Raw genomic sequence first — 25,089 nt, 5'->3', positions numbered from 1 at the left:
ATATATATGTATTTTTGTATCCACATCATCCCCATATCCAGTACAGTATTTTTAATCTGAAAACCTTGTTAGGAGTTTAAAATGTGTACTTTTATTCAAGCATGTAATTCATTTGCAGGTTTGTACATTCACAGTAAGAAATCAGGAAAATGATGTGTAAAAGTTTTTTACACCTGGAAGATTTTGATTTTGTCTTCAAATATGAACAAATAACTGCACATTTCATGCAGTATACTTTTTTGTGAAGACTATGCAGTGATTGCGTGTTGAAGGCCTGTCATGTCACAATGTTCTGACACCTCCAGCATACAAAACTTAATCCACTGAACATTTTGAACAAAGGTTTGTGAATGCTTTATTTAAGATGTCTGTTTGTCATTTCTGATGCACTATTTTCTATGTCCTCCTCCTTTACTCTTCTGTATTCTATACCATTTTTGGCTAGCAGTCAACATCCTTTGTCAGCGTACTGTCTGTATACAATTTCCCTCACTACTAACTTCTCCTCTTTCCTGCTTTTATTAACTGAAGCTTTCCCTTTTCCTCCTTTCCCCTGATGTCTTCAGCGCTCGTTATGGGAGCCCCAAACGACAGCTGCAGTTCTACAGGTACCTGTCTGTCTCTCTATCTGCCAATCAGTGTTTTTTGTCACAGCAGTTTTTTTTAAGTTGAGTAGTTTCGCATGTTTTTGTATAACTTCATACGTTTGTACTCTATGACATTTTGTATTTTCCTTTTTGTTTTATTTCAGTGTAATAACCTTGCTCTAGAGACTTGCTGTTCTGTCATTTAAAACCATACATCCATTAGTAAAGCTCTACAGCATAGATAACACTTATCATCTACTATTTAGCTGGCAATGCACAATCCAGCTTAAACCTGATAGGGGTGATAATGGATTTGGTTGCAAGGTTGCTCACAAAATGTTTGAATCAACAATAACTCTCTGAGTTTTTTTCTTCATTTTTTCCATTTTTTTCATCAGTGACACTTGAGACACCCTCTCTTGTTCTTGTCAAACTACAACATGTGATGAAGAAGCTTTTTGCTGAACTGATTTCCAGACACTTCTGTTATTGCTTCTGTTCCTTTGGCATGATTAAGCAGATAGGCATTTCCTTTATTCATCATTTCTATAATAAACCGTAATCCTTTTTGACCTCATGGGACCTCAACCTGATCCGTCTGCTCTAAAAGCCAGAGAGGCTGATCAGTGCTGGCGATGAGATGATGTTCCCTTAGAGGCAGGTTGCTGGTACTCTCCTCTAGCAGTGTGCTTTTTTAGATGGCCAGTCTTTCTGCTGCTTTACAGCACGATCATGTTTTATGGTCGTATATCAGGCCTTATTCTGCTGATTCAGTTATAAAAAAAAAGGCCTGACTATGTGGATGTGCTTGTAATGAGTTCGCTATTGGATTTTTATCTCGGCGTGTAGCACTTTTCTGTCCTTTTAAAGTGCAAACCATCCTACTAGCTGCTCCCCTTGCCTACGTTGGTGGATCAATTAAACCCCCCCATCTCTGTCTGTCTGTCACTCTGAGAGTGACGGGCTGATGCTGGGAAGGGAAGTTTTATTCTCTTCAGTCATCAGATTATTGTAGCACACAAAATGTAATACTGGAACCATGATGGCTCGAACCTGTACTACTGCTTACTTTGATGCAAATGAACCTTCAAAACATGATGCAATTCAAGTCGACAGTATTTAGTTTTGGTGCTGCTTTGTCTCAACCCAATCTTCTCTTTATGGTTGTCTTTTTGTTCTGTATTGCTTTATTTTCCTGTATGAGTTGTAGATCCACACTCTTCTGACATGGTCTTTTTACAGCCATTTTATGTTAGCCTTCATGATTCTGTACCCAGAATGCTTTTAGTAAAGTATTTCCGGCTCTGGCTGTCGTTAAACCATCTTACAGTTTTCAAGGGACTGAGTGCTTTCTGATGATGAAGGTCATTGACCTCTGACCACTGCATGTCTCAAGTGTATAGATTAGGGAAGCAGGGTTAATGTAAAAGAAATTCTTAAAGCAAGGTTTTCATTGCATTACATGTGTCAAAGGAATACAGTTTAGCATTCATGTGGTTCATATTTCACCCACTTGAGTTCACTGATTTTTGTTGCAAAAAATAATTTGACTTAGAGGATTGAATTAGGTTGCACTCAGAAGAGAAGGCTCTTCATCGACAGATTTTTTTTAATGCCTAAATAATCTAAATAAACAACCTCTTCATTTTCATGACTAAATAAACTGTATAGCCAAACTGACCTTAAAGTACAACATAATTTCATGCTGTTTTACTTTGTTTATATGTGACGGACCCTGCCACCTTTCTAGCTTCAAACAGTGTTATGGACCTTATTTTCCTCTGAGAACAGCTTGTTAATTCAGTTATGGAAAAAAATAATAGTTCTGAGTTTGTAGTATTACCTCATTAATATTGTAAATATTAAAATTCTGAGTTTGAATTTCTTCGCCAAAACTACATAGTGCCCATTGAAGGTGCATATTGGGATTGGGATTCAGACTTCATTTAGACACAGTAGCTAGGAAGCTCATCAATTGGGAAGTGTCTATTTTGGCAACTTAAATAAACTCACAGGTTAAGGTTGCAGAGTATGTAATGTCTTCTGCTAGGGGTCTCTCAGTCAAAACAATGAAAAACAAAAGACAGTTTGATGATGTTGTAATGTAGCAAGGGGTCACGGGAGTTGTCTTCTTCATTGTTAAAAAAACACAATTGCCAGTGGAATTCTATCTGATGTGACTCAGGCAGAAATGTTAATGGACAAGGCGAGGTATTAAAGTTTAATCCACATTATGTTAAGTAACAGTCGTGACTTCCTCCCTCACTGTCTGACGCATCATGTGATGTTTCCCTGGAAGTTGCAGCGACAGGCAAGCAAATAAAACGCGCGTCAGCTTGAATGAAATTAGGGTTTCCCTGGGTTTGAAAGTTTTTGAGAACTTCTCGGATGATGTAGGTGTACAACATAACAAAATTTAAAACAAAGGTCTCGTTGTTTCTAGACATTTTAATGTGGAAATGGAAATGTTATATCTTGTGCCTTTAATCCACCTATCAATTTAATGCCATATCTGGGTCCAGATGTGTTATTAATGTGAATTAATGAAATCAATAGGAATCATTTATAAATGGCTGGGAATTATATCAATTAATTCAAGGCCATATCGTCCATACTGGTTTTCCAGCATACTTTCATACATTGGCCAGTATGACTATAAAACAGGTGTTACATTGCATTCATTGTGGTATTTAAAAAAGTCTTAAAAATTACCCTTTTAGTTTGTGATTTTGACCTTGAACTAATCTCAAGGCTACTGAGATTCAGAGAAATGGTGCAAGGTGTGTTGAAACTGTGGTTTTCATAAAGCCTCGGTTAGAGAGTACCTGAACATGTGTGTGGTTTGTCTTTGTGTGGGTGCATGTGTGTAAGAGTACAGTATGTGTTTGCTTGACACTGTGTGTGTTTGTTTGTGTCTCATGTGCACACAACACTCAGGCCCTCATTACTGTCCAGCTCTTAGTATTCTTTCCTGTGGAACAACAATCAGAGGCTTTTAGTGCAAAAGCTTTGGTGAATAATTCAGGGCTGATATTATTTGCTGTGGTTGGCAGAAACAAGACGGGCCACTAAACGACATAAATGGATTTCTTCCATGAGATCTCACAGGGAGGGGAGGAGGAGAGGTGTTGCTCGTGGTGATAGAGTATGGTCCAAGTGGTGAGGGGAGGGAAGGGATGCACTCTCTTATTTACTAATTGGTTTAGACGTTTCCTAGTAAGACACTCCCAGTTTGGGTGGGCCCGCTTCATCGCTGTCCGCAGTGTACAGTTTATAAGAGCAGACTGGCACCCCACAACCTTGCTCATGAGCCGACCCCCAAGAAATCGGGTGAGTTTGAGGAAAGATTTGCACTCATGACCATATCAGGAGCGTGTTTGTTTGCGTGTATGTTTCCGTGTGTAAAGGGGTTGGCACAATGTTGAGGAGTGTGTGTGTGTGGGTGTGTGGATGCATGCTGCCTAGCTTGAAGTCTCCTCCTTTATTTGTGTCTTCTGTCGCTATAAGAGGAAACCAGCTGTTTGGAAGAACTGAAATTGATAGAGAATTTGTGGGAGAGATCCAAGTTGTGTCACGACATGATGGCGGCTTGAACGGTTTGACTAATTTCTTATTCCATGTTAGGATTTCTAACAGATAGTGTTGGAGTCATTAACCGTCTGTATTTGGTATATTTCGTATTGTATAATATTGGTTTATTAACACTTGAAATATTAGTTTCAGGGTTAATGTTATGGTAGTTCTGTGTGTTCTTTTGTACAGAGGCGAAGACGATACTGTTTAAGTGTTGCATTCGTCAATAGACTTTTAAAAGATCGATACAGTCTGGAGCTTATGGTATATTTCAGACTAGCAGTAAAATATCCTTTCCTTATTCTCAGGTGGTTATAAAAAGGGACTCTGACGGCATTGAAGGTGACTAAATCCGAAAGTATATCTTGTTTTTTGGGTTACGGATTAAAAGATAAATTTAGTTATCTTACATATTTATTTTTTAGTAATTATGTAAATTGTTCTTTTTTAATGCTAGTGCAAGCTTTTTAAGCAGTCTTGTAGTGTACTGTGTATGTAGTAGTGTAGTTGTATGCTCGTATTTAAGGAATAACTTGCCTACAATCACATAAATATGGAATGAGATATAACTAAGAAAGAGATGATCGTTGATTGTAGTTTCAGCAGGTCTTTGGTGGTTTTTCATCTTTTTTGTTTCAGTCACAATTTATTAACAGCTACAACTATTTATTTACAGTTTTTATAGAATATAATTGTTAAACTCTTATCTATGTTTTATTTTTAATAGAAGTCATATTTAGAGTATATTTGTATTTAAATAGTATTGGTCTGCAGGTTAGAACATTCTGTTTTCATAATGTATGAATATAAAATTGCAGTCTCAATGTTATACTGCACATTGTCTTTACCAAGAAAATGGTTTTGTGGTCAGTGCTCAGCAGTGTGATCAGCATCAAGTTGCATTCTTTCAGTAATGGTGAATATATTGCTGCCCTCTATTGATTAAACTCAGCACAGCACTTGTTTTTAGAGCTGAAACTTGGAGGAGTCGAACCACTCAAGCAAAAAAAAAAAAAGATTATTTCACAGAAGAAGGAAGAAATACTTTTATAAATGGAAAACGCCCTGAAATCCTAAGCCTGAAAAGAAGCCCAGCACTACATTAAACAGACAAGGCAAGTGCATATCATGCAGCTGTTTGGGAATTCTTTAAGCTCTCGTGCACGTTTATTTCTTCCAGTCCACATGGAGTTGTTGTGCCTTTTTGTTGGATACACTCAGATTATATCCTGGACTACTCTCAGAAAGTTTGTCTCTTGGCTCTCCCCAGTCAGAATTAGAAGTTAGACCAGGAATGTGCTCCCATCCTCTTGCTTGGTGCATGTTTGAATGACTCCCTTTTGCAGATGGCATGCGCCCTCTCTAGTCCTGCTCCTTAATCACCAACAAGTCACCTGAAAGCTCCCAGTGTAACCCTGCCATTGTGTACCTGTCAGGGGAGGGTGAGGCGCTATGTTGTGCGACTCTGATTACAGGATGCATGGCCGTGTGCTGCCCCAAGCAGGAGAGCTGTTTTTTTATGGGAGCAGGTGCTATTTAAGGAGGTGGCTGTGCCCTGTCGGCTCCTCGCTCCATCTGTGTCCCTACCTTATTCTTCACTGCACGGGTCTCCCCAGCATCTCTCGAGGAAGAGGAGAACGAGGGGGGAGGGGGCATGTTTGCGGGAGGGTACGCTGGTGGCCCCCGAGGGGCTCCCGGCAAGCGAAAGTCCAGTCACTGTCCTCCTGAAAACCTGCAGATCCCCAAACCGGCAGCGCCAGGAAGCGGTGTTCGGAAGAGCAGCAGCAGCGGTAGCGGCAAGATGCTGTCTATGTCATACAGCGAGAGCATCCGGAGCGGGATCAACCGCTACCACTCGGACCAGGGGCTGAATCAGCCACCGGCAAGGCCCCCCGACCAGGCTGAGCTGCAGAGACTCCGGGAACAGAGAGTTGCCGCTCAGATTAAGAACATGGAAGACTTCCTGAAGATGAATGGCCTAGCGATGGAGGAGTGTGTGTCCTATCAGACAGGCATGAAGTACAGGTAAGAGGGAGGCAAAGCTCGACAGTGACTCGGATACTCCCGAGACCTGGACAGAGGGGCTGAGAACCAGCAGGTGAGAGAAGCTTTGTGGTTGAGGGAGGTCAGGTACTTGAGGGTCTATTGAACAGGTGTGTGCCATCACACCTGTGTTTTTGTTGAGGTTGAGCTCAAAAATCCCTATTTTGTACTTTTTCTGTTGATTTATAGTCAGATAGATGCCCTCATCAGAAACAGATAAGCTACTATGAAGGTGTTTATCTTTCTTTTCTTCCTTAATATTGGTACAGTCTTCCTCTGTCCTCTGGTCAGACTGCACTCATGCAAAGGTACTGGGGCTCAGGTTTTATTTTAATCATCTAGGTCGGTGGCATATTTGCCCAACTACATGGGAAGGACAGACTGCTCCATAAGGAGTTACCTGGCCCCTTAAAATCTCATCCAGACTTCATTTCCCTTTTCCCCTTTATTACACAGATAGTCTTCCTTCTTCTCTGGCTATGTGTTGCTGTTCACTAAAGAGACTTATGCCCCATAAAGACGAACAGAAATAACTCCTTTCTGTATGTTAGACATAAAACAAGTTAGATAATAATAATAAGATGGTGATAGTAAAGTTGTAGTAATATGTGATATTGTGTATGATTTTGTCTGTCATAATGTTGTAATATAGATTTAAATATTCATATTTAGTCTGAGTTAGTATTTTCTGAGCTTATTTTATTGTTGGAAGTCAGTGCTGATTAATACTGCATGCCTCCATGGTCAGTGAAAACCATCTCCAAATTTGGTCATTTTGAATTTTCCAGATATGTGTTTTTTATGGGATGAACTGATACTCTCACACTTCCTGAGCTAAATATAGAATTTAAAATCTCATCGTTATGATCTGAAAAAGGCTTTGTTGCATAGCTGAAAACAAGGGTGTTTTTCTTTGCTCATAAAATGTTGATCAAGACACAGTGCCAAAAATATTGTGATATTTGAACTGGTAATTACACCAATCTGTACTTGAAAAATTTAAGGCCAAGAGTTTCTAGGTTTGTGTATATATTTTATTTTACTTTATCTCCAACAATAACGTAAAGATGCACTACTAACCACCACCAGAACAAGAGAAAATTTGACATTTGCTAATTTGCCTACAACTCAATGACAGGAAGCCAAACAAGCTATTTTATGGACTGTCGCTGTTGGGACTGAGCCGTTGCAGCAGGCTGAGCGGCTGTTGCGTTGACTAATAAGGCCTGTTAAGATGATGTTGTTATTGTAGTGGACATGGTCATGGATAACTTTCATCACACACAGGCTCAGCTGCTGTTGTTTTTGACCGAGATCAGTGACCAGAACATGATTATGTTTGGCTGCTGTCGCCATGTCTGGGGTGACCAAGTTTTACTGTTGTCTACAGGCAGTGTTGTATGTCACCGCCGCCGGCATGTTACCTTGCCCGTAGTTACCTCCCTGTTGTGTAAAGCTCAGTCACTGGCCCATGACGGGCTTGGGTGCAGCCTTGCGAGCATGAATGGAGAAAGGGAGTTTAATATTACAAAGAGCACGTTTGGTTATTTACTTACAAACCTCAGAGAGCCTCCTACAGTCTTATCTTTGATCAGAAGTTTTTTGTTGTCTTCTGTTCAATCTCATACATCTAGTAGCAAATCTAAGTGTGATTTCTATCATTTATTTATGGTATTGTATTTAATTATTGGTATTGGTTTACTCACAGGAGTATTAGCTCATCTAACAGGAGGAAATCCTGCCAGGATCTGCTGGTTCTTGTATCACGATCGCCCGCAATTCTGTAATTAGTGCTGTAATTGGGTCACCAAGTACATGCAACCTCTGACTCAAACTCATCATTATTTCAGGTGTGTGGTCAGGAAGGCAGGCCAGCATTGCTACTGAGCCACATTTAACTGTTCTTAGTACTGCCATCAAGTTTTCCCAACAAATCCAGGCAAAACGTTTATATCATATACTCCCTCTCTTCTTCTTATCTTCTTGCACATTTTTAACTTTGTTTGTAGGCTGAGCTATAAGAACAGCTGATGTTTTTTATGTACACCGCGAGAAGAGCGCAAGATCTATTTCACCCATTCTACATGGATTTAATCCACAATTACTTCAGTTTGAAATAATTAAGTCTTTTCTCTAATACTCATGTACTAGTCCATGTGAATGAGTAATAAAAGGTTCTAAGCCACCCTCCATCTTATGAAAGTACTATTTAGTTTGTAAATATTGTGTAATTCAAATTCAGAAAAAGGATTACTTTACTTCCTTTTATGTTGCCCTTGAAACAAAATACTACTACTCAGCAGGCCCATTTGGACACCGGAAAACTTTCCCTAGTGTCCATGTCCTCCGACTGAAAGAGCCAGGCAGCGCGTAAAGGAGCCAGCTAGAGTTCAGTGAGGCGAGACAGGAAGCCTCGCCACTCCTGTTTGAGCTATATGGGGGAGTATAGATTTCTGAAGTGACTTAAAACTAATGGACATGGTAATGACCTCCACTTAGGCGTTCATACATGCAAAGCTACGCTTGACCATAAACTGTTCCTTGCTGTACAGTATGGGTCATTCCATGCAGATTTACCAAGTACTGAACAAATTCACTGAATGCTTATTTTTTACTCTTTTGGTTTGAGGAACATCCAAGAAACCTTGAGAATAATTGCAATATGTATTATTTTAAATAGTTGTTGCATAATGTTTACAGTAATCAAATTAATAACAATAAATATTTCTTTACCTGAACAAAGAATCTTTCATTTTCAGAAATTCATATCCTCTAGTTTTCTTCTTTTTTTTTGCAACTATAAATGTAGTTAAATCGCTTGCTTGCTAAATGTCGCTTCAGGATTTAGGATATTGCAAGGTCCTCTGATTTAAATAGAAGTTTATACATCAGTTTTTTTTACATGAGCTGGGATTGTCTAGGTAAGTTGGTATGTAATGTCCAGTTTGCCTTTACTGATCTTTGTGAAAAGCTTTTAATGTGCAGATGGAAACATTGTATCAGGAATCCTTTGAATTAGAAAATAGGTTTTTTTTCATTTGGATGTGATGAAATATACCTAAAAGTTTGATTAACTTCTTTTTTATATCATTGGTTATACAGATTCTTACTAGTGCTTTGTTGTAGTAGTTTTCGTGAAGATGCATTAAGGAGGTTTGGCCACTAGGTGTCAGAAAAACATTGAAAACAGGCTCACCACATCATAGTCTTGCTTGGAAATGCATGTATGCTGCAGACATGGAGGAACAAGAGCATTTTTTTTGTATATTTTATTATTTGCTTTCTCTTTACTTCTGAGAGGAATATTTTTTTTCATTCATGGTTGCTTAATATTTAATTATGTTTACCTGCACTCTGAAAGTAACGGTGAGCTAGTGTACAGTAGGTTTATGAGAGCTTTCATTTGTGAAACCATCTGTCTTGTGGGGTTGATTAGAGCAATTTAGCACTTGTGCAAAATTAGAAAAAGCTACAAAAGCCAACAAAAGCTCTGTGAAGCTCAAACCTTGGGTGATAATTTTCTGTCATTTTAGCACTATGACTCACTTCCATAATGCTTTGTTTCCAAAAAAGTGAAGTGCTGCAACTAATGATTATTTTCATTCATTCAAGATTATTTTCCTGATTAATCGCTTTTTAAAATGTTAAAACGAAATCTCCATCACAGTTTGTTAGAGCCCAATGGGATTTCTCCAGATGTTTTGTTTTGTTCAACCAACACCAAAAGTATTCAGTTAAAATGAGATACAAAGGAGAAGTAACAAACCCTATCCATATTTGAGAAGCTGCAATTAGAGAATGACAAACATGTTGCTTGAAAACTACTAAAATAATTGCTTGCATTTTTGATCATTTTGATCATTTCAATTAATGAATTAATCAAGTAATTGTTATAGATCTAATGCAAGTTAGATTTTTTTCAGTTTTTCCTTAACAGATCAAATAAAACAGCAAATGCAAATTATCTAACCCCCGGTGCACAGTTGAGGTCTGAACATTATTTGGTTTTGAAGAATATATTTTCAAGTTGTAGAACTTCTATATACTGCATCCACTGAGTCATAATGTGATAACATGAACCCCCTTTGAGCAGTTCTGTTAATAACAGCTGATCTCCACTAGATGGTGCTGATGTTCCACGTTAGCAGCAGAAGTTGAACTGCATCCAGATGCCTCCCACTGCACTCAGTGCCATAATGCATTCACTGAACAGAGCAAGCGCATCACTCTACACTCCTACACTCTTTTACATCCTGACCAACTATTTTTAATATTTACTGGTTTCTATCAACGTTAGTCCGGTATTGAAACTGGAGAAAAAGATTACTAAAATCTTGTGGGATAGCAGCCCGTCACTGGGTGGCAGCATGGAGGACTGTATATTATCATCTTAAGATCATTGCTTCTGCCTCAAAGGATCATTCAAATTTTTTTAATGTCTTAACATCTGTCTCTCTCTTTCTTACCTACACGCTAAACCAAGGTCGTTCTCTTATTTCTCATACACAACACAACATTTTAATGAGGACATACATCTGCACTGAGCCTCTCTAAACTGTTATCATATTTTTTTTCTCAATCTCAGCAGCACTGCAGCATGTGTGTCAGCCTGGGCAACTGTGATGTTTTCTTCAGGCGATCCCCTACTTCAGAGCTAAATTTAGCCACAGACTCGTATCTACAGCTGCAGCTGGATACAGCTGAACGTGCTGCAGCCTAACCTGTTCATCCACTATTTTACCTCAATTTTACCTTGCTACTTTGCTGAGTTCCAGAAGTGGGCTTGCTCCATCTTTGTCACTGGAGTAGGAGATGATGTTTAGGTGTTTGGAGTGATATAGATTTTGTTTCCAGTGGTGACCTCTCCAGTTCCTGCTTGAGCTATCTGTGGCTGGCCTAGTCTGACAGCTTGTCAAAATGTTCTAGTCAGAAATTTTGTGTGGGCACAAGCGTTGGGGATGCAGGGGATTACACCATTCTTGTTTGTTTGGGCTGTTGTTCTATTCCAATTAAAGTCTCTTGTTTATGGCAGCTCAACTAGATGTCCTCATGATCACAATTTAGGGGTCAGGGGCTTCATTATAAAAGCTTCCTGAGTCTGAAATCGTATCTTATCTCAGTTCAGAATGACATTCAGGACTTCTCTTGCTACAGAAACATGTTTCATAACTGCATTTAGGAAAAAAATACGGTCTTAAGATAAGAATTTATTACAGAACCGTCCTTACAGAGAATTTCCCAAGTTAGGATGGCATAGTCCCCGTCCTAAATTCAAGTTAGGTCTGTATGGCAATGACAATACAGATGGTTATCAACATGAACACTGAAATATTATGATTGAAAGGCTTGGCTACTGAACCATAACTGTTGGAGAAGCTAACAGTGTTGTTAGCCTGTTGGAGAAAGCTTACAGTGTTGTCAGCCTTTTGGATAAGCTGACACAGTTGTCAGCCTGTTGGAGAAGTTGATAGTAATGTTAGACTCTGTTAGGGGAGCTAAAGGTGTTGTTAGCATTTGAGAAGCTAACAGCGTTGTTAGCCTGTTGGAGAAGCTAAAACTGACGTAAGCCTGTTCGAGAAGCTAAAACTGATGTTACCATGCTTTGAGGGCTAACGTTGATGCTAGCCTGTTGGACTAGAATTAGCCTGTTAACTTTGAATTTCATGGGCCACATGTTAATGGATATATATCCTCTCCTCCACCAACACAGTTAATACCCCGACTCACTGAAGCTAAATTTGAACGCCTGTGACCGGCCTTTTCTTGTCTGTTATAGCAAGCTAGCCTGACAAGTGACATGAGAGTGTCATGGATACAGTCAGTCTCATGCACATTCTTAACACAGATACAGACAAGACAGGACAGGTGCTAAATTTAAGAATTGAGTTGGCAGTTCTAGTTAGGATTCCTTAAATTAAATTACTTGGACTGAGATAATCAAGGACACAACTATGAATTCAGGAATTGCGTCCTATTGAATTGATTGTTTCCTATCTTTTAAAAGTAAAGTTAAGATCTAGATTCCTGAATTGGGCATGTGTATAGTTTCATCTTGGATTATTCTATGAATTAGTGTCATTGGTTGTTCTCATTACTGGTTACTACTGATTTACAACATTGCAGCTTTCTGATTTGTAAGCCTTTGTATTTGCTTGTAATTACACCATATTTTTACTTTGATGTTTCTGATTTATGTCAAGTAGTGCAGACATGGACTTCACGGGGGGTGTGGCCTTGTCACTACTGTTGTTTTCTCTTGCTTTTATTTGACATGTTTAATTCAAATCTTGAGACATAAAAGGTCTTTCAAGTGATGCTCCTTCCAGTGATCCAATTTCTATACTTAAAACTGATATCATCATTTGTTTGATGGTAATTACGCTTTTTTGTATTAATTCTTTTTTAATTCAGCAGCCATTGATTTCCTATGTGTAACACAGGCCCTATTGTTGTTATTGCCCAAATGTAAATGGTGAGAACATACCTGTTCTCTCCTTCATCATGCTGCTGAGTGTTTGCTGGAAGCAGTTTTTTGGATGTGTTGTTTTTAATGAAGCCTGACTGGTCATGCTTTACACTATGTTAACATCACACGCGCCTTTCTGCAGCAACCGTGTGTTTTTTCTTTGTGTCTTAATGTGTGTGTGTTTGTCTATGTGCACATTAGTGTGTGTGTCACTGGAAGCTGCAGGGTGAATGCTCTGTACTTTATGAATACCCAGTAGTGACAAGAGGTAGGAGGCCCTCTCCACTGTCCCCAGCCTTTTAGACACTCAGGCTTTAAAATTGTGCCGTTGTCGCTTTGGATCCCATAAAGTTGTTACTTAACAACATTCAGCAGACATTTCCTAAACTGTCAGCTTTCATCTCCGAATTTTTTTTGAAGTTTTGCTTGTTTAAAACTTCTCCCAGGGCAATGTCTTTTGCTTTCCTCCTCTCTTGAACTTCTCATTGAGCACCAGAGTGTGCTGCTTCTGTATTTATTTTTCTGTCTCTGATGTCACTTCCATAATAAATAACAATAGATCTTTAGACAACAGAGAGAGAATGATGGATGTAAATCTTAAGATGTAGTAAAGTGTTACTCTGTAGGATGCGGTTAGGGAATACTAGGTCAAAAGGGTTTTCATTCACAAGTCTAAGGCTATCCTGGTGAAGAGGGAACACTAACAGAAGCTTTTAGTACATTTCTGTGGTTTTGGGGCACCCTTGCAAATTTAATGTTGAGTGGAGTTTGCTTTTAAATGCTTTACTGATCTCTCAGAAATTCAGAAAAAGCAGGTCCTGCCTTTGTTCAATGCAGGTGTTGCTGTACTCCTATGATATAAAACCCAGATAATGTTCAAAATTGTTGTTTTTCTTTATCATTAAACCTATCATATTATCTTTTGTAGCTTTGTCATGCATTTGCTTGAAAACTTTGTTGTAGCTTTTTTCTACATTTGTCATGCTCTGTTAATCCTTTTGATTCTTTTATGGTCCCATTTGTATTTGTTTAGTCATTGAGAAAACACTTTATCCACTCTGGCTGAATTCACTTCTCCTGAAGTACAGTTTTGACCCAATTTCTTAATGTACCAAAAAAACTTTTTCTTGTGTATTTTCCGTGTTTTATCTTTGTCCAATTTACCTTTTTAGTTTTCGCTGTTAAGGTGTAACATTTATGTTAAGTGCGGTCTGCTTGCCGCAACCTTTGAGGCTGAAAAGTGACGTGGAGGCACCAAAAACTGCAGCTCCATGAAAAGCCACTTGAGGCTGGCTCTAAAAGCATGTCAATCCCCTCAGACTCCCATATTAAAATGTCCAGCTTATCAGCAGAAATAAACAAGTTTACAGCCCAGTACGAAAATGGTTTTGTTCTCTATAGCTAAACACTCCATTTGAAAAGTTATGTATAAGTAATGGTGTGGGCGTTTTGATTGACAGCTAGGCGCAATCTGTTTAGCAGCCAGGGTTCATTCAGCCCAGCTCAACTCCACCCATGCTCCACCTCTCTGCCCATTCTTTGGATTAACCAGGAGCTGCGGGGGCATAATGAGAACGAAGCCTTCGAGGCTTTCGTCATGTGAAAGTGGGCTGGTTTCATCTAAACGACACCAGGCAAAAGGTTGGAACTGGTCTGACCCCTCAGAAGTCTTGGTCAGGGATTTACTAACAGCAGTCTGACCACATGAAAGAGCAGCTTTTTGTCAATGTGTTATATTGGTCGGGGCTATTCAGGGACACAGAATCAGTAACCGAGAAAAAGCAAGATTTCATAAGCTTGGTTTAACCCCTTTTAATATTGTTGACATGGCATTACCATCAAAAGCTTAAGCCAACATATCATTTGCTATCAAGTGATAAATCTGTAAAACTACAAACAAAACTCATTACATCATAATCAATGTCACATGTGAAACATGTATGTAACGCTGTGATCCCACCCTCCGCACTGAAGTTATAGTGCAGAAACGAGTGATAGGGGGCGGAGTGGCTGAGACAGAGACACCATTCACCCTATTACAAGACACTGTACCATCAACATGATTTTGAAGCTGTTAATTTAAGGTAAAATAAAAGTTACAGACAATTGCTTCAAGGATGTTGCAATGCTTTCTGTAGATTTTTGAAAACATGGCTTGTTGTGTCATGAATTTTTCAAAGGTTGTAGATTGCAACCATTCTGTAGAAACTCAAGAATAATGCAAAAAGCCCCCTATAGAGCCAGTTTTTGGTCTGTCGGTTCTGGGCTACTGTAGAAACATGGCCATGCAACATGGCAGACTCCGTGGAATAGTACCCACCCCCCTGGTAGATATGAAAGGTAAGGTAACGAAAACACAGTGATTCGTAGTTTCTGGTGATTATACACTAATGAAACATAATTTTGAAAATTGTATTCCATTTCTGCCATTAGCTCCCCCTACATCCTACACACTGGACCTTTAAGGCTGTTGGTTCTCTAGCAGGTCCTTTAACCAGTATTTCCTTGAAACAGTCTTGGCCAGGGCTCTAACAGCAAGCAGCCACATCTTTCCACTGAAAGGTGCGCAATAGAAAATATTTCTACTTAGCAACGCTTCCTTGTATAAACATTCCCTTCCCTGACAAATGCACACAGGCAGGCAAGAGGATCTTCCGTTGACCAGGACAGATTATTCTGCTTCCTCCATTCACACTCGCTTCCTTCAGATTAGCGAGGGACCGTGTAACTCAGCCCTGTTTGGTTTAAGGACACCTTGTTACACAAGCAAGCAGTGAGGCTGAAATCCCCACATGGCTGTGAGATCACTGCTGTTTTGTAATGGTTAACATATTTACCTAAACCCACAATGTGTATTTACTTCATTGCACACTGTACAAGAGACACATTTTTATTAGAGATACATGATGAATATGGTAAATACGCTGTTTCTTGTCACCATTTTTCCACATTTAAAATGACACAATTAGTTTTATTACAGATCATTTTAGCTTAAACCAAAATGCATCGTAATGACTTTATATTACATAAGAACAGGGTTTCCCTGCCCTCTATTTTTGATTGTCTCAGCTCTCCTGCTCGGTTAGATGTGTCAGAGGGGACAGCTGAAACGACAGCTCCTCCTGAGCCCTGTTGTCTGCTGGGAATCTGTCACATTCACTGGAGAGTTAATAATTGCAGCACTCGCTGCTCACAGATGTGACCTACGTCTCTCTTTCCTCAGGAATTCCCAGAATCACAGAGATAGTATTTAACCTTAGCTGAAAGCCACATTTTCTGCTGTCTTTCTATTTATATATCAGCTATTTAAAATCTCTTTTACCACTGCGATCATTCAGGTCAAGTACAGACACAAAACAAAAACACTCATGGTTAAATACCTATACAGTATATAACATTTTTCCAATATATTTTGTGCTTAAGGTAATTGCATCCTCATTATAGTGATGCAACAGTCGGCCATTATAAATGTTTAGACACAGCCTGAGGTTGCATTAAGCTGCTAGAAAAGCATTACCACATCTGTCGATCAACACTGTCAATCTGTCTGACCTCACATCACTTTCCATTAACTCTCTTAAGCCCTTTCACCCACTCCCTCACTGAAACACACATGTGCACACACGCTCCTCATCTTCGCCACCCAATCTCAAGGACGCCATCCTTTTCACTCAGTTACTTGAATCCTTGCTAACACTGTTCAATTAAACCTACAGTAAGTGGAACTTAAACCTCCATTGGAGAGCTGGCCAACAGTTACACATGATACATCTGTGGTCATTCTCTACAGCGCTAACAATCACTGCCTGCCACAAATGACATTGTCCTGGCCTGATGCCTGTGGATAATCTTTCTTAAGTTGACAGTGAGAGATGTGTGCAGTTGAAAGCTGGGCTGGAGGGAGAAGAAGTAGTCAAACTATAGCAGTAAACAGTATAGGTTATTCTGTTTATCCAGCTTTGGACTCATTGCTTTAAGATGTAATAGCCGTGTTTAATTGCAGATTTCAAAGGAATCCTTATCACAGGATCTATACAGCAGTCCCTACAGAGAGCCTGCTAAACTAGCTTAGACAGATCAGGCCTAGCACCCTGCAGCAACTCGCGATGTGCCAATCCCAGCTCAAGGGAGGTATCCAAACTGCCTCTGAGAGCAAATTAGTACCTCTGGGTAGAGGAATGACAAATATTGGAGTCTTTTCCCCTTTCAGTGGCTTAGGGGCATTCTTTCTATTTTGTCCAGGCTCACTGTGTAGAATTGATTCCGAGAGCCGGTGCCTATTTTTAGAGTTAATGCTGCCGTTGTGGTGAGAGATCACTGCTCACGACTGTACCCCACAGTACTTCAGTGGTCAGAGTAGTTTCTAACACTCTGTCGATTACTGTAGCCTCCCATCTTTGCCACTGAGCTCCTTAGCTGAAGTTTGCGAACGCTCCTGCACGGCAAGGAAGGACTACTGAGGCTTCATTATGGTATGGCGTCATTGATTGCCAACGCTTCTCCCCAGTCAAGGCTGCAAGGATGAGAAGAGCAAAATCAATTTTATTTTTTATTTAATGGTGTGTATGTGTGTGTGTCTATATATGTGTGCTGCTGTCTTGCGTGGTATTGGCAATAAGGGATGTAGGATTGTCAATAAGCGTGTCCATAGCTTCTGTGCGCTTGTGTTTTACAGCTGTGGGGCTACATGGTGAATGTGAATCTAAACATTGTTGTCTTCAAGTCTTTTATTTTTCTTCTGCGCACTCCCGAAAAGGAGCGTTGTTGGTATTTGTGAATTTTATTTTGCTGTAGTCGTGATCAGAGAAACACACGTTCTGCTGTGCATCTTCAGCTTCTCTCTCCTCTTCCTCCCCCGCACGTTGAATGAAGTGCAGGGCCCTATCAGGACTCTGCTTTCACTCACAGTGATTGAGTGTCTGAGAGGGGTTTTAGCAGCTCAGTAGATTTTTGGATAGCCACAAATCAGGTACTTAATCAAAGCAAGGAGACGAGGGCCATGACACAAGAGGTGGACATTGTTCTAATATGTGGGAGGAGATGGATTTCTTTTCTCTACAATGAGATTGTGCTCAGCACCACTATCTAACAACCAGCTACTGAGTCCAGCACTAACAAAGGGAACTGATAGGATTTGGTTGTCAGGTATTGTTCACTTCTTTCCCTCTGCATTGATACAAAAATTATTTTTTATCGTGAAAGAACAGTCATGCATTGGGTTGAGCAAATTCTGAGTCACGCCACTGTGTTCACCCTGAACACAATGCCACTAATTAGCAATTTAACAGAGACACTCTAAGGCATTATGTAAAGATCAGAGTTTCTTATTTTTAGTTCTGCATTCTTTATGACTGATTTATCTTGTGACTCACCATGAATAGAGGTTCATTCCAAATCTGCTCTAGCAGACTCTGATGAATGAACACAAAGCAGCTCATAGTTCAGGCCAGTATTCGCTCAGAAAAAAATCCCGATTAAAGTGCGCATTTAATGTGAAAGTGATCATGATTGTGTCAGCATTTGTTCAGACTGACTTTGACTCAGGGTTCACAAGCAGGCCAGGAGAGAAGGCATCCTCTGCAGTGCAATCTGTTGTGTCATGCAAGTGAAAACTCAAGTAATGAAATAAACATAGAGGTACTTTATGTCGCACAGATGAGAGACCTTCCCTTCAGCAGTGGCATGAGTGCACTGCAGGAGTGTTACATGTTCAGTGGCACAAGGTCGTAGGTTTTTAACTAAAGAGATATAAAAGGTTTTACTAATCTGTGAGACAGTGAGCGCCTGCTAACATTGTGATTTCTTTAAGAGAACCATACATGTCATCATGCGCCGATAACATGTCAGTCATCTTTAATGATCGTCTCTTCTGTTTATCTGCTCTTTCGGTCCCTTTATTGTTTTCCAGATATAGTCAAAGGGAAATGAAAGGCATGCTGTCAGTCTGAAGAAAGTTGGCAGATGTGCCTGTTTTAAATTATTAAATCATAGTAAGTGTGACAGGCATGGTTTATTGGATTGAGCATATTTGTGGCTCACTCTGTTGGCATATATTTGTGGCAGTTTATAGCTTCTAGTGTGTTTATTAAATAGAAGGCTTTGTTGCATGTGAGGTTGTGTAATTTTCTTATTTTAGACGTTTTACTGGACCGTTACAGTGAATAAAGATAATGAATGCAGTGTGGTTTTCATGTGAAAAATGGTTGTCCTATAGATTAATTTAACTGATGGATCACTAGTCTGTCAGATGATGCATACCCCCATCTTGCATTGAAAGCCAGTCAATAAATGTGTAGATTTTTAGATGGAAATAAATCAAGGGTCAACACAGGACTTATATGGTGTAGTAATGACAAGAAATCAGTCAATCATATGGTTTCAGTAGCCATGTAAAGCTGTGGCAGGACAGTAAAAGCCAAAACAATATAGTGTAGGAAGGAGGTTATATCTAAATAAATATATATTATCGTACCCCCCATTTTGTTGGCATGTGTTCCCATTTCTACCTGGGGCTGTGGGATTTTTGTCAGCCTTATTAGGTGGGCTCAGAATGGATCACAAGACTGACACTGTATCTGTGCAGCCTGAGCTCGTATCTCTGGCCTCTCCCACTTCTCAGGGGGTTGGGATCGCCGCATCACATTTCCACAGCATGAGCGCATAGACCATACCCTGTGGTAAAGGGACTTCAGGTCAGACGGGTGATCGTGGAGGGCATTGCATCAGCAGTAAATGTGTTCCACATCACTCTGACACAAAGTTCAGGACATAACCCTAAAATGTTCCAAACAACTGCTATCCCTGACATGTACATGGATAATTCAACTTGGACTAGTTGACACTCTATAACTGTAGGGATAAATATTGTCCATAAAGTTTTACGTATACTATAAGAGCCATTTAAGACTGTAAAAAAACTAGAATGGCACTTTATAGAGCGCATACCTCCACCAAGACCCAACAGTCCCCTTTAATTCGATCAAGCCTGATCTAATATCAAACTCACTCAATTGTACTCACTCATAGATACCAGCCACCTAAATACACCTAATTTTTAGCATCAAAATCATCCATTATTCCCTGAGAATCTAACGAAAAAAGTCAAAAAACCTAATCCAGCGATGTTAAAGAAAGGGTAATGGGGTCTCTACTGGGCTTTTTTGATCCTGCTGACCAACCAACCAACCAACCAACAAACGGACATGGGTGAAAATATAACCTCCAAATCGTATTTAAAATGCTGCTGGCACCCTAGTGGCAGGTGGTTGCACAACATCTTAGCAACAGTTAGACGGCATTGTTAATGTTACTAACGGATGATTATTTTTTATAAAGCAACATTAGACTCTTAAGACATGACATTTCAGTGCATAATGTCCATATGTAATTTAAATGTGTATGTTAATAAAATAATGACTTTAATCAACTACTATATCTGGTGCAGACTAGTGAGGGCAGCAACTTAAACGACCTTTCAACTAGTCGTGCACATCCCGAGCAAAGAACCCATCGATCTTGCCTTCGTGTTGCTTCTGCTGTTGCTGTTGAGATTGATATGCAGTCATAAATTCAATACAGTGTCAGTACCAGGGGATCCCCTTTAAACTCAAACTCACTTTGTCTTTGTTAGAAGAAGGAGCATTCGAAAAGGTCGTCTTGAGCTCAGCTTCTCCGCCCTTTGCTCACAGTGTGAAATTTAAATCAGATTTCAGTTGAATTAAAGCACCTTTCCCCTCAGGGTTCTATTTAAGTCTAGGAGAGCAAAAGGTCATAGCTCCAAGAATAGGACTGTCAGTTCGCAGCAGCCTGTTTGCTGAATTCCTTTGATGGAGGTCGCTTCCTCCACTGCTTTTCTATACATGTCTCCTCCTGATGGCATCTCTTTTAATTATCTCCCTGGCACACTAGCTGGTCCACTCAGATAAGCTTCAGTATTATATTACTGGGAGCATGTGTCTCATCTACTGTCTCTTCAATCTGCAGCCACTGTTGCGTTGAATCCAATTACTCTGGTGTTTACTTTCAACCCCCGGCCATTATCATATTTTAACTGTTCACGCTTACCTGCGCTGACTCAGAATGCTTTTATTGCTCATCAGATCTGATAACAGGTGTTACACAGTAGTATGCAGGAGATGCATACTGCTACCTTAATTATTTCTTTGCTCAGTGTAAGAAAATACAAGATTAAATAATTTCTTTTAATTACTTACAGTTTTATAGTCAAAAGACAAGGAATAAAATCGGTATAGATAAAAAAAACGCAGTGTCTCAGTTATGTCTTTGACAGCCCTGCCTTCGACATACATTGTCACAGATAAAGTTACATAATGAATATTTCATGGGCAGTTGAACAAACCCACGTGAGAGCCCCTTTTCTGGGACCATCGTCAATTGCAAAGTCCTGACCGAACACTCAGCTTCCCTCCTTTTCTTCTGACAGAATAAACTATATTAAATCACACCGCAGGGCAACATACGATAAAGAAGCGCACAAAAACATGCACTACCCTTTTCTTCAGAGAGCTGCTGTGAACACAACAGATTTGCCTTGCTCTCTCACGCTGCCATAGCTCTCCGCATATTCCTCCTCGTGGCTTTTCTTCATATCCCTCCTACCACATTCCCTCCCTCCTTCTCTCCCTCCCTCTCTCTCTCTCTCTCCCCTCTCTCTCCTCCCATCTCTTGCCTGTGTGCACTGTGCTGCTTTACGCTGAGCACAAGGCATACAGATGTAAGTTTAATCCAGGCAACGGTCAGAGCTGGGACGTGAATATGAGGTTGCCCTTTTCCTAACATGCAGTAGTATTCAGTAGTATATTCAGCAGCCGGTGCAACTGTCAAGGCGGATTCAAGAAGAGGAGATGAAAACCTCCTGGAACTGTGTGTTCGTGTTTTATTCTCACCATCTCTTTGTGTGGATTTATTCGTTTCCACTCTTAATGCTTGGCACCGAGAGGTGTTATCTCTAGCACTGAGCTCAGCTTTTAAAAGGAAATTGCAAGACTCTAAATCTGCCTGTCAGCCTCTGATGATTCTTTGATTTATTGATAAAGCGAGAGGGGGGCACCCAGATGAATCGAGGAAAAACTTGCAGAGGGGGATTCAAACAAGCTCTGCTTTTTTTGGACTTTGTTTTGCAAAAGATTTTGTTTTTTCTTTAATTTGTTGCTTTGTACCTGACATATCTTTGTATCTGAAGTCCGCAGTGATTGCACATTTGTTTCTCAAACCAGGCTGAGGCACAGATGCTGTAATGTTGTGCTTGTATTTGGACTTCCTTTGAGAGGATTTTGTTTTCCACCTGATCTGCCATCCTTCACTCTTTGAGTACATTCTGATCTGCCATCCCACCCTTCTGCACCCTTTTTTTTTACTGAACATTGTGAGCTGGTCAGTCAGTTCAGCGACTGGGCAGTGATTTCTAACGGAGGCACACTGTGTGTGAGGCTGATTTCAGAGTAGTTGCCTACTACAGACTGAACTATCTCACGCTCTGCAGAGGACCCACAGACTTTTCCACCTCTGGGATTTTGCTCTACCTGATTTAGCCAGAGGAGAGTTTTAATCAAGAGTATCTGAATTGGGACAGCCAGCCAAAAGCCAGGATGCAGGTCTCGTTAGTGTGCACGGACCATCGTGGGGGCGTGAGCCGCAACACGGAAGACCGGCTAAACCGACAGAATGCCAACAGCCCAAACACAGGCACTCGCAGCAAGTTCAGAGCAGTGGCGATGGTGGCTCGCAGTCTGGGACAGCTCTCTGTTCAGAGTGTGCCGTCTTCCAGCGAGCAAAGCATGAAGACTGGCATGAAGTATAGGTAGGGCATGTCTTGAGTGGAAGCTGGTAGCTGTAAATTTGGCCCCAAAGCTTTCAGACTTATAAAATGTTTTTTCTCCTCCTGCGAAAGTAGATTTAGAATAATGACCATCAAATTCTTTGGCTCAGGCTACATTACATGAAGGAGAAGACCATAATTTTTCCATTTTTGTATTGCCAGTTTTTCTTCTTACTCCTTCCTGTAAGAACTGCCAACCCCCACCTGTTTAAGATTGATTACAGTTAAGAGACGTGCTTCACTGTGACAGAAACAAATTAACCTCCCCAAACTTTTATTTACCATTATTTTTTCACAAGTGGGACCTTTTTTCAAACAGGATAGAAAAAAGTTTCTAAATTTATCTGATCTTTGTACATGATTGGTAAAACTAAGTGGTTGGCATTTAATTAACATTAAATTGGTGGCCATTGATGTCTAATCCGTTCTGTGCACGAGTGACAAATAAGCACCATAAACAAACTACAGTAAGCTACATTCAATCAGCTGTAAAGGGAAAACTAATTAGTATTTTCCCAGATTAGTCTGCTAAGTGCAAAAATACCATGATTATAAAACAGCATTTTTATGATTTGTATACTTTACACAAATCCCTCAGTTTTGAACCCCTTATAATGTGGATTTATGTTGATAATTATCTCTGCAAGTCCTTCTGTTGAATTTAGAAACAGAAATATAACTAACTAATCAGATATTTTTCGATTATTGAAGCAAAAGCTATATAAAGTCAGTTGTCACTTCCTGTCATATTAAAGAGAGTCCCTGACATGCCTTGAAAACAAGCACTTTGCATGATAGCTTTTGCCCACAACGTTGTAGGTTGACATGAGCTGCATTGAATATTTATGCCATCCCTTCAACCAGCTGATTACTGATTACTGGTCTATTGTAGTATTTTAAGTTCTGTTGCTTTTGTGGATGAAAGGGTTACTATTTTATTGAAGGGATATTTTGTGTGTGTGTGTGTGTGTGTGTGTGTGTGTGTGTGTGTGTGTGTGTGTGTGTGTGTGTGTGTGTGTGTGTGTGTGTGTGTGTGTGTGTGTGTGTGTGTGTGTGTGTGTGTGTGTGTGTGTGTGTGTGTGTGCAGAAACCCCCAAGAGACATGACGACTAATGACTGCCTTTTATCTAGCATTCCCCATATTAAGCGTGTAGGCAAAGGTTTATTTGCAGAAGAGCATTGATAACAAAATGTAAATGTCTTCTAGTTGTGTGGTGAATTATTCAATTTATTCTCAGCTTTTACACAAGGGCTGAGAAGGGAGCAGATTATTAAGGAAAATATCTTTAAGTGCATATTGGAGCACTGAGGGGAACAGGAGTGAACGACAAACTGAACAGCAGAGGAGGTACACAAAATCTGTAGGCAGTGTTGGTGAGAGAATGAGTTCACATTACTTTTCAGTGTGGTAAGTTAGAGCACATTCTGATCTGCAGCAAGCTGGCTATTAATGCAATGTTATCTGCTTAGTATCGCAGGCGTCATTCAGCCTGTCAGGAATTATTTTGCAATAATGACCTGCTCTCTCACTCTGTTTTCCCACCTGTCACTCAACTGCTCACCAAAGATGGTTGCTTGACATCAAATATTGATTTAAAATGACAAGCTTTCACTAAAAACCTGCATCCATTTAATACATCTAGTAGCAGCTTATTGTGAAGATGTATATAAATGAGTCTTCCATGGTTTTAACTATGGTTTAATTAACAAATTGTTACCAACGCATACTGTATATTTTCCCAAGGGTGTTGCTAGATTTTGTGGTACAAAATGAATGTAATTCATGGTTCTTAGCTATGGCTGCATTACAATGAAGTACTGTAGTGCTGCAGAGATGCCCTTGCCTACAAATCTAGTTCTCCAGATGTAAAAAAACAGTTTGTTTGGTAAACACGTCACATCATCATGATGTTAATACTTTTTTCATTGAAGATGAAAATTGTGATGTAAACATGAATTATTTTATTTATTTATTTATTTATTTATTTATTTATACCATATTGTGCAGCCTTAGATTGAACACACTTTTTGGCTGCAGAGTGATATTAAATATCAGTGTTTCTTCTTTAATTATTTTTTAGCAGTGATGGCAGGTGGTAATTTTTGGTATTTGTTCTGTGTTCCTCCTTGTTGGTCTTTTGTTACATGGTCATAATTAAAGGGTAAATTCTATGCAGTGGGCCTTATGCCTGTTTGCTTTTTTTCTTTTATTATCTAGATTATAATATTTATTACCCATTTTATCTCGCTGTGGTCGTAATGTTCTTACTGTGGTGGTCCACCACTCCTAAATAAATGTAGAGGAAACACTGGATTTAATGTACAGATATCGGTTTATGTAGTGATACTAAAAGTGCAGCAAAAATCTCACACTATAGAGGCTGATGAAGAGCCTTTATTAAGAGCTTCTAAGCTGTTCTTAATGTTTTGAATATTTTTTTTAGCACTAATGTAATCTACTCTTTTACTCTGCAGGATCATCATAAGTACTGTGTTCTTTATAGGATTGTCATTCAAGTTGTAAATGACATCATTTCAGGTTGAACTGTTAAAAGTTTTTCAAGACCCAAATCTTCAGAAGA

General features: G+C 39.7%; 1 protein-coding gene across 2 annotated transcripts in view; it reads left to right on the top strand.

Annotated features, from left to right (window-relative positions):
* kcnab2a (potassium voltage-gated channel subfamily A regulatory beta subunit 2a) overlaps positions 1-25,089 on the top strand; it is a 93,528-nt gene that overhangs the window by 36,565 nt on the left and 31,874 nt on the right. Inside the window, exon 1 of one of the 2 annotated variants that reach the window (XM_073468111.1) lies at positions 5,815-6,185. The exons of the other annotated variant lie outside the window; for it this stretch is intronic. Within the exon in view, the coding sequence (XP_073324212.1) occupies positions 5,815-6,185 (371 nt within the window). Of the gene's footprint in view, positions 1-5,814; positions 6,186-25,089 lie in introns of those variants that run through there. 2 annotated transcript variants of the gene reach the window in all.

The sequence above is a fragment of the Pagrus major genome, chromosome 6, assembly GCF_040436345.1.
Source record: "Pagrus major chromosome 6, Pma_NU_1.0".
Lineage (NCBI taxonomy): Eukaryota > Metazoa > Chordata > Actinopteri > Spariformes > Sparidae > Pagrus > Pagrus major.
Note: the sequence above shows the minus strand (reverse complement) of the source record. Positions and strands in the feature narration are given on the sequence as shown.